Source organism: Candoia aspera, chromosome 7, assembly GCF_035149785.1.
Source record: "Candoia aspera isolate rCanAsp1 chromosome 7, rCanAsp1.hap2, whole genome shotgun sequence".
Lineage (NCBI taxonomy): Eukaryota > Metazoa > Chordata > Lepidosauria > Squamata > Boidae > Candoia > Candoia aspera.
The window spans coordinates 27,415,746-27,426,536 of record NC_086159.1 but is presented as its reverse complement, the minus strand read 5'-3'; the positions used below and the strand labels follow the sequence as shown (position 1 = coordinate 27,426,536).

The 10,791-nt window shown below is 39.8% G+C and overlaps 1 protein-coding gene across 1 annotated transcript; it reads left to right on the top strand.

The window, feature by feature from the left end:
• Positions 1-8,094: 8,094 nt before the first annotated feature.
• On the top strand, positions 8,095-9,557 carry SSTR3 (somatostatin receptor 3). The gene has a single exon (XM_063308259.1). The coding sequence runs from the start codon at positions 8,143-8,145 to the stop codon at positions 9,388-9,390; it is 1,248 nt and encodes a 415-aa protein (XP_063164329.1). The 5' UTR covers positions 8,095-8,142; the 3' UTR covers positions 9,391-9,557.
• Positions 9,558-10,791: the final 1,234 nt, after the last annotated feature.

Sequence of the window (10,791 nt, the reverse complement as noted above, 5' to 3'; positions counted from 1 at the left end):
TCAATGTGCACTGTACATTGTAACATTTCACATGCCATGGTGCTGACACGTGTTTCTGTTGGGAGGGAGCTGCTGTGAAACCTTGTGCCAAGCTCTGTATCTATGTTCATTTCAATGGAATGTGTTTGGGTTATGTGCTCTGCTCAAGGACTTTTCCCACAGACCAGCAGAAGCCGTTAGGAGCACCTGGGATTGTGAGCCTGGGAAGATTCTACAGGGAGAGGGATCTCGTTTGTACCAAGGGTTTTTAGTTTGCATTTGGCGTGCTTTTTCCATTCTCAGCTTTCTTTGTGATCCTGCATACTATTCTTTAATAAATCAGATATCTTTATGAACCTGTTCATGAGTCTGATGGTGTTTTAGGATAGGCAATCATTACAGGCTCACTTTAAAAACCACACTGCTATTTCCCCTCAGCCTATACTAGCTTAGACCATGCTTTTCCCCATAGCATTCCCATTTCCAAGCTAGGTTTCCAGCATCATTTCTAGAACTTTGGAAAATACCCTTAAGATATATGTCCCAGAAAGCTTCCGACTTAAATCTGTGTATTATATCTCAACTTTAGCACTTACACCCGTGTTCTGTCACCATTTACAAGTTCTTCTTCCATTTTTTTCTAATAGATACCTCCAATTAAAATCAACGGAGATTCAATGAGTAAAATGCAATTAAAATCGATATTCAGAAAGTAAAATGCTTTCTTCAATAAGCATGACAACAAGCCATCTTCTATTACTGAGAGTAACCACATTAAAGTGGCATAATATTTAGGGACCTAGGGGTTCATGCAGTCATTTAAAGTTTGGGGACAGGTAGCCAGGCCCTCAACTAGGGTCTGTGTCACCTGGGGCAAACATGGAATCCGTGCCCATTTTGGCACCCCCCAGTGCTCATTTTGGCACCCCCTCCAGCGCAGCGCCTGGTGCACATGCCCTGCTTGCCCACCCTCAGTGCAGCCCTGCAGGTAGCTCCCAGATCCTTTTTAAAAGTTGTCCCCAAATTGCAATTTTCATTTGATCAGAGAAAATAAATTTACTAAGAAAACCAATTTAATAATATTAATTTAATTTACTGTAAAGGTTAATTTTCAATTAAATTGTAATTTAATCCAATTTAGTTTTTTTCTGGCCTTGTCCACTGTACACACCATCTGAAGACCCTTTTTGCTTCAAAAATTTTGCACAGCCCAGCTCTTCACAATTTAATAGCTATTCCCAAGCATTTCAGTCTCTCCCCAGACTTATGTAGAAAGGCTGGGGATTGAATCTGTTATCTTCTGTATGCATAACAGTGCTCTGTCATTATGTCTTTGGCCTTCCCCTCAAAGTAAGCTCATGAGAAAACCCTATAATTGCTACTTGTTAATGCTTTGCTTCAAAAACCATGATTTCCATTTCTTTATGGGAAGTTTGTAAGAGTTTCCAGGTTATAAAATTGGCTAACCATTTTAGGAATACCAAATCTTCAGTTATATACATTCATCTTCCTATAAGTTCCATAATGAGAAATAACAACAGAAGCAGGTACAACCACTGTCAATAAGAATTTTAAGTTATAGATGAGTGGGAAGAGGGAATGTCCTACAGGCTACCTATATAGTTAAGGGAAACCTGCAACTATCATTCCATACCTTTAGAAATAGCTGCATTGCCCTAGAATAACCCATCCTTGCAGACACCAGATTCACTTTCCCATGAGGAAGGTAGCAAAGGATAAATTAACTCAGTGTAAGTCCAATACTTAAGTCAAACAAATTCAGTGAATGATAACCATTCAAAAAGAAAAAGCAAGTTTCATACAGAGGTAAACTAAATGCTTATCAATTGCCAAGTGAATACTTGGCAACTGTGATGTTATGTATTGATTTGTCATTACATGAAGACAACTGCAAACTGAGTTAAGAAATAAAAAGAGAGATGCAGAAGTGGGCTTCTGTCAATTTGAAGACCATAGCAGCAGTGTTGTTGTTCCTCAAAAGACAATGATTTTTCTGCATTGCTTCTTCTAAGAATTTTATTAAGTTTCAAGCACATATAACAGCTACAAAAAAACAAAAAACGACAAAAAAAGAAAAAATAAAAAGGTGTGAAAACACAAGAGAATTTTTTTTCAAAGTTACAGAAAGATGTGACTTCTGACTTTTAACAGCAAGGTTATTCAAAGATTTTCCATAATCAATCCCTTACTCTATATTAAATCAAAGTCACATTATTTTTATAAATCATTCCACATTGGCACATTATAAAAATCACTAATTACAGTTACTCCCTCCCTTTATATGAAAAGAAAAAAAAAGAAAAAATTATATAAACCTCCTAAACAACTTCCCCCTCCCCAAAGATAACATCTGTTTAATTATTCCCTTCCTACTACTATTGTCATGAGTACTGATGGTGAGCAGGAGGGGGTCACTATCCAGGGGCGAAAATGCATGCGTAGTTTAGAGAGTTTGAGCTGTCATTCAAAGAGACACAGAACAGACCCGCCTTGACTTTTGGGGTTTATCTGTCTGGGTTTTCCCACGCTCCTTCAGTTTGGTAAGATTTTCTGTCTACTATAGCAATAATAAAGCACTAGAGACTTCTTCCTTGTCTCGGCGTGGTTCTTGCTTAGTCAAGACTATTCTATACATTTCTGTCTACTATAATAAAAAATCAAACTAAAAAGCACATAATTTGTCTGCCATTATACTTAATAATACAACAATTTTAATGATCTAATCTTGATAAACCCCAAACCATCCAAGTAGACATTTTTATATACCTTATTAATCTTAATCCAAATGGTTAAAGATAAATGAAATCAGCCAAACCTTAAAAGCAATCCAGATAAGTATTCTTTAACCCTTGTCCCACTTCAAAATAAACCAGAGCATTTACATATCCCCACAATGCACACAGAGTTTTCTTTAAAAGGTCAAACAGCCCAAATTGCCAACCCCTCAAAAACTCTGACTTCAGAAAACCTCCCATACATAATGACCCCCTCTTTTTCATGGCATTTCTCCAGAAAATCAATTTCACTTGTGGCTTACAAATCTCTCTCTCCCTTAAATTTTCTCAACTCCATTATCCAATTTTCATTCAGCATCTCAATAGAAATCCCAATCTTGCTCTTAAAAGAAACTTTTCTATCACTGTTGAATTCCTCAATTTCATCCACTACATCCCCAACCAGATGACACATTTTAGACCTCATGTTTTCCACAATGTGCTGAATGCCTTGCATAAAAACTTGGTAGGAGTCAGAAAGAATCTGTTTAAAATCTTGATAGAAGTCAGAGAAAATCTGATTTTTCTGCATTTTGTTTCAATTAGTATTAAGATTACTGAACTCAAATTACTGAACTTGGCTGGATATTAGGGATTTCACATCATATTACAATCATTTCTACAAATGTCCTGGGTAATGTAATCAGATATCTGGGGGGGGGGGGAAACTGTACTATTTTAAAGACAGGATGATACAGACAGAGGAGATTTTTATGGCTATGCTTGTATGAGTGTAAAGTTGGGAAAGGCAGCAGAAACACCTCCCAACCCGTTTCCCTCAGACAATCATCCATTTCCCTCACTGTTATGAACAAGCATCCATACCAGCATTAAGCCATGCCCTAGCAATTTGAAGGACGTGCTGAAGTCCAGAGGCAGCCTCCCCCATCCAGGCTCTTATCTTATTAAAAAAAAAAACATTAAGACAGACTGGAAAAGTGGGTGTACGTGTAGGAGGCAAGCCGGACATACAGACAAGGAAGTGGAAAGCAGCAATGTCTGAAGATTGGCAGCTATTACAAGCAGGCAAGAGAACTGTAATTCAACTGTCAGGACTACAGGTTGTGGTGAGCTGCATATCCTGGTGGGAGCTTTGCTGGGAGCTCAGTATCAGCTTGAAGGAAGCAATCACACCGAGACAGCCCATCAACCCAACGACTACAAGAACTTTTAGAACAAGGCAAAGGTTGTATGCCATTTTATAGACTTTGAAACTTTTGTGTCCACTGAGTATTAAAGACTGTGTATGAAGGACTGTGTTTTAAAGACATAATTATGTGGCAACAGCAACTTGCAAGTCCTAGCAATACCCTGTTGTTGGGGAAGTTGTGTGTTGCAATAAAGCATTGTATATAGATTGGCAGTGCTGTGGTGTGTGCAGTCCCTGGAAAACAACCCTCACAATGCTGCAGATTGAATGCTTAATATTTGAATAATAAAGGGTGTTTTGCATTAAGGAAAAATGTATTTTTTAATTCTCAGTTTGATTTTTTAAATATCTTAAACAGTTTAATTTGTAGGATTTCCACCCAAGTAATTAATGATACAGCTTTCATACAGAAAGCTGGCTTTTTGTTCCATGGTGAATTGGAGTGTTGAAGACCAAAACACCAATAGGAATGTGATGTCACAGTGTTCAAAAGTATGCACCAAGTATTTTCATTATCATTTGTAGCCTTTAAGCCATAGTCTGAGGAAATTTTTCTGCTTTTGGAGAAGTCCTATAATCAAAGCTAAGCCAATGTATTTTAGCATATAGTTGTAGCACATTACACATGTTGAATACTTCCTACAATGAGGTACAACTTCTCTAGAAGTTTTTAGCCATGGGTGGCCAACATTTTCCTCTCCAGGGGCTGCCTTGAGACCATCCTGTACATCCACATGCACACAGATTTGCCTACCCTTACATATATACATTCCTTCCCCCCCACCCCATGTGTTCCAGCCCCATCCCCCAGAGACTGTTCCGGATGCACAACAGGCTTTTGCCCCACCCCCAGTGCTGTGCAGAAGTATCCTCTGTGTATCACTGTTCTGTTTTCAGACTTATCATTACACCACCTGGTGTGATAGCTGTGCCATTACATATATGAAGAATATGGTTTAGCACAAGATATATGCTGATTGCAAATTCCAGCACAATGGAATACGAACAAGTAATCCTGTACAACAGTGAAACAGTCTATCTATGGAGGATGTGGGTTCTTCATCTCTCAAGGTATTTAAGATGAGGCTGGACAGACATCTCTCATGGATGGTTTAATTGGTTTTCCTGCACATTGCAGTGGGTTGGACTAGCTGTTCTTTGTAGTCCCCCTCCAACTCTCTCTGATTCAATGCTATATCCATAGCCAATTACCATGGTACATCTGAAGGATTGTGATTATAGAGCCAACATTCAAATACCTTGTACAGTCACGTGGCACAATGCCTGTTGTAAGAAAGGGTCCTTTATGTACAGTTTATCATCACCATTGATTGACCATCAATGAATGTTTTTTTCTAGAATCCTGTAGCACTTCTTACATGCAGATAATGCTTTAAATAATAGCACATGTTCATGGAAGAAAAACAGTCCTTGACTCAAGTTGCTTACAATCTACACCAGCTTTCATCAGCTCCAGCTATGTGGTTTGGGGTTTATAGGGACACCACTTTCAAACAGCGGGTTCTAATTATTTTGAAAAGGCCATTTACTGTGTGTGAGTATATGTGTGTGGCTGTATATGTATGCTATACGTATGTGTGTATAAAAAAAATGGAAGTATTTTTTGAAACCGTTTAATGATCATCATCCTAATGACAGATCTATGGGGTTTTCATCCAAAAGCTTTTTGGCATTGGGCATAGAACAATGTCAACTTTGCATGCAGAAGGCAGAAGCTTCAGTTCTGCTTTTCCCAGGTAGCACTGGGAAAGGCTCCTCTCTGTAATCCTGGAAAATTGTTTCCTGTCTATTCCAGCCTTCACAATCTGGTGCTTTCCAGATATGTGTCTACAACACAGCCAGAGCTGGGCATCCTGATTTTGACACTGACTGGGTAGAACTCTGGAGCAGAAATCAAAGGCCTCCAAATGCAAGAAGATTGCTTAGTAGAAATTTGAAGTAAAGAAAATAATGCACTTATTAGTACTGTGCCAAAAGTAATCATCCATTACCCTTCTGCCTGATGGATAATGGTTTCACTTTCTTTTCCAAAGGCAAAAGAGTTGAATTCTTATGGGTGGGCTGTGATGTTCATATATGTGCCTTATTAGCAGGTGACTGAGTGCATGTCCTGCAGTTTGCAGCCTCCCTGGCTGCCTATACTTCCATTGCACAACCCCCTCTCCAGCAGCTTCCACACTTCACTTACCTCCCAAGGGAAGGCATCATGACAGCACTTCTCCCACTGGGATAGGAATGTTCACATCAGGAATTCTCCAGGCTAATTCTACTGCCTTAATCTTTCCATTAGACAGGAAATGGGATCTTCTGTATATAATTCATGATCTAATCACTGATTCTCATGTTTCCAGTCTAAGTACGTTCCATCCTGTTTTCCATCAGTTTGTGATTTAACATTGGCCATGAATAGACATTTTTTTAATTGATATCTTCTAATATGTAATTTTTGTATTCAGTTTTGCTTAAAATGTATTCATGTAAAATGTAACCCAATATAAAGCATTTCTGTATGTTATTTTTACTGTTTGTGCATTTTTAGTGCCTCTTGTCTTAATACACAGTATGTGTTTTAGTGTCTTTTTTATTGGAAACTGTATCACAAAGTTTGAAGTACTGTACACACAGTAGGTTAGTAATATTGGGTTCATGTTGTGTTTTAGGAGTTAATTAGATCAGTCTACATTAAAATGCAAAGCAAACAAGCTACTCCCCCATCCTTGGAATACATTTTATTTCCAAAGATGTATATGGATGCATCTATCTTTTGTTTTATTGGTAGGCAGCCTGTTATCATTGTGCTATTTTGGTCTACAGTTTTTACCAGCTTCAGTCAACCTTGGCACTGGGATTAGGTTGCCTACCTGTGATATTCAATCCAAAAAAAACCCCCTCTGTGCTTATTCTTTCCATTTCCTCTAATCTCCTATAGTCATTATTTTCTTTAACTTGTTTTTAATAAAACAGGCTTGGCAGGAAATATGACTGCTGTATAACTAGAGACCCAGCATTGCATGCAGCCTTCGAAAACCTTGGGTGTTGTTCCAAGAGTTCCTTCAAATGTTGTCACTGACCACGTAGTAGTAAGAAGACTTTATTAAGTACATGGGAAGTAATCAATTAAATGAATGCAATTGAAATGCATTGAAATGCCCTTTTGAAAATGTTTTGTTTTTGCCCTAACCCACCCAAATTTAGTTTTTACTCTGACCATCCACTTCTTAGTCATTACCTTACAGACATTTTGGAATGTGTCTCTTGGTAGATTACCTAAGGTCAAATGTGGCCCTCAAGCTGAAAAAAGTGGTGTTCAGAAGTGGTTTGCTGTTGCCTCCTCCTCAGAGTTGAGAGAGTGACAAGTGGTTTTATGCCTAAGACAGAACTAGAACTCAGTCTCCTGGTTTGTGGCCCAGAGCCTTTAACCACTACATCAAACTGGCTCCCTATGACTATGCTGGCATCAATTAAATATCTAGCTGAATGGACTTGCTCTTCTTAAAGACACCATATTGAGCTTTTCCCTGAAAAGTATGTGTCAGGAATGAGCTCCTGGGCCTAATTTGCCTTTAGAGTGAATAATTTTGACGCAGGGTGACTAGGTTGGTTGACGGATATCTCTCAATGTGCATTAGATTCCCATCGGTAAGTTGTGGCTGTTGAGCCCCATTTTTACTAGTATGGAACCAGAGTCTGGATCTCATTCTGGCCACTTGATAGGATTTCATGTTGTTCCCATGTTCTGTTCAATGCACAATCTCATTATACACAACTATCTTCTCTCTTGTGATGTCCTGAAGATAAAGATTGCCCTATTTTTTCAAGAAATCTTTTGAACATGGAAAGTTTCTTTTTTTCCTTTATTCTATCCACCTTCTCTGAAAATTTACTGTTGCTTCCAGTTCTTAGTTGTGCCTTAACTCAGGGATAGGGGTTGCTGTAAGATAAATCTACTCTGCTATAGCCAACATTAGAAGCAACAGAGATATATAGACAATCTTAGCCTGCAGTCATGAGATTTCACTGGCCACCACTTGATATTCCATATCTTAAGTGGGTCCTCTGCAAAACTACATATTGGCTATCTAGAATGCTTGTGGATTTTAAGGTGAATGATAAACTATCTATTTCTGTTCTTCCCAAATACAGAGTCCTCCAAAGGGATCCTGTGGATAATTCTGTCCTGCCCGTCCCTCTTCTGCCATGGACAATTTTAACTTCACCACCACCGTGGCTTTTTGGGAAGAGAATTCAACAACCTCTGGAACAGCCTTTCTCTCTGGAAATTTATCCCTAGCTTCTAATCTGGGCCTGGATATTAGTGGTGTCCTTATTCCCCTGGTATATCTCATTGTCTGTGTCGTAGGACTAGCTGGAAATTCTCTAGTTATTTATGTGGTTTTGTGCCATTCAGTGAGTGAATCAGTGACTAATATCTACATCTTCAACTTGGCACTGGCAGATGAACTCTTTATGCTTGGCCTACCCTTCTTGGCAGCGCAAAATGCTTTATCATATTGGCCTTTTGGCTCATTCATGTGCCGCCTAGTGATGGCTGTGGATGCCATAAACCAGTTTACTAGTATTTTCTGCCTCACCGTGATGAGCGTTGATCGCTATCTGGCTGTGGTGCACCCTGGGAAATCCTCGAAATGGCGGACAGTCCGTGTGGCTAAGACTGTTAGTGCCACTGTGTGGGTACTCTCATCTGTGGTGGTGCTGCCTGTGGTAGTGTTTTCCGAAGTCCCTCATGGTATGAGTACATGCCACATTAAATGGCCTGAACCTGCTTCAGTATGGAAAGCTGGTTTCATCATCTACACAGCTACACTTGGCTTCTTTGGGCCATTGCTGGTTATCTGCTTGTGCTACCTGCTTATTGTTGTCAAGGTTCGTTCATCAGGCAGAAAGGTGCAAGCACTGACAGCTAAACGCAAACGCTCTGAACGGAGGGTCACACGTATGGTAGTAATTGTGGTGGCAGTCTTTGTACTCTGTTGGCTACCTTTCTATATGCTCAACATCATCAATGTCATCTGGACTTTGCCTGAGGAACCATCACTCTTTGGTATTTACTTTCTGGTTGTTGTCCTGCCCTATGCCAACAGTTGCACCAATCCTATCATCTATGGCTTCCTGTCCTACCGGTTCAAGCAAGGCTTTCGCAGAGCCATCTTGAGACCCTCCCGCCGAGTGCAGAACCAAGAAATAGCCATGGCAACAACCGCAGATAATATGGAAGAGGAGGAAGAGGAGGAAGAGGAAGAAGAAGAGGAGGAGGAAATGTTGGCCAAAGTAAAGGAGATCAGCAAAATTGCCCAAAATGGTAATGGAGGACAGCAGGAGTGTGAACTTGCCAGTGAGCCAGGGAGAGGCAGTGAACACAAGCCAATTCCTGAAGAGCCCATAAGTTGTGAGAAGCCCAGCATAGTTAATATCAGCTGTTTATAGTGACTAGGACCTGAACCACTTTATCTTTTTTCTGAAATTCCTTGGCAGAGACTCGTGTTTAATAATATTTTTTTTAAAAGATAATTCCTAAATTAAGGTGTTTTATAGTAATAATCTGTCCCATGATGTCTTTCTGAAGCAAGATACTCTACTAACATGAACAGAACTGATAAGATCTTTGTTCTTTATAAAAACTCAGAGACTGCTAATTGAAATCAAGTGCTAAGCAATAGTTCAGCTGGATTGTCAGCCCCAAAAGGGAGACCAGACCTGGGAATCAACTCTGCAGGAAGGCTAGATAAAGGTAAAGGTTTCCCTTGACATTAAGTCCAGTCGTGTCCGACTCTAGGGGGTGGTGCTCATCCCCGTTTCAAAGCCGAAGAGCCGGTGTTTGTCCGTAGACATCTCTGTGGTCAGGTGGCCGGCATGACTAAACAGAACACCGTTACCTGCCCGCCGAAGCGGTACCTATTAATCTATTCACATTTGCATGTTTTCGAACTGCTAGGTTGGCAGGAACTGGGACTAGCAACAGGAGCTCACCCCTTCACGCAGATTCGAATCGCCGACCTTCCGATCGGCAAGCTCAGCAGCTCAGCGGTTTAACCCACAGTGCCACCGCATCCCTTGCAGGAAGGCTAAAGCTACTTTTATTGAGACTGGCTACCTTGCTGGTTTCCTGCAACCCACCTGTGGATCTAACAACAAATCCTAATTTATCTCTGGTATAATTATCCCCATACAATCACTTGACTGCTGAAGCCGAGAAACTGTAGACTTGCCTAAAGCCCCCATTTTATTACCCCCAGCATTTCAATCTATTGCATGGGTATAATACTGCAGTTTTATGACTGAAGGAGCAGCTGTGATGTGTTTTTAAAAGCAAAATAAGGAGATTTTATCTTCACTGTAGCATTATCCCCCAACATATGGACTATATTGCTGACCAGTTATTGCAATAAAATATTTATTTTAAAATATCAAGGCTCATGGCTGTAATGTATCCTTTCAATAACATGCAAACAAGCAAACAAAAAGTGGCATAAATTTGTTTTTATGAAGCACTGCCACATATATCCAGTATTTTAGAAAAACAATCCATTTCAGGAAGCAAATACAATATTTTTTTTTCCTACCAGCATATTAATCTATTCTTGTCATTGCTCAGCAAACCTGGATGAGATGTTTTGGGAAGCCATGCCAAAGCAAGTATTATAAAGATAGTTTTCTAGTACAAACGTATTAATATCTGTGGAGTCTTTGGTGCTCTCTGAGCTTGGTTGTTTGCTTGCAGATGTTTCATTACCTGACTAGGTAACATCATCAGTGCTAGTGACTAGGGGGACTGTGTGCTACTGAATGTGGGAGCAAACCCCACACTCACTAGCACTGATGTTACCT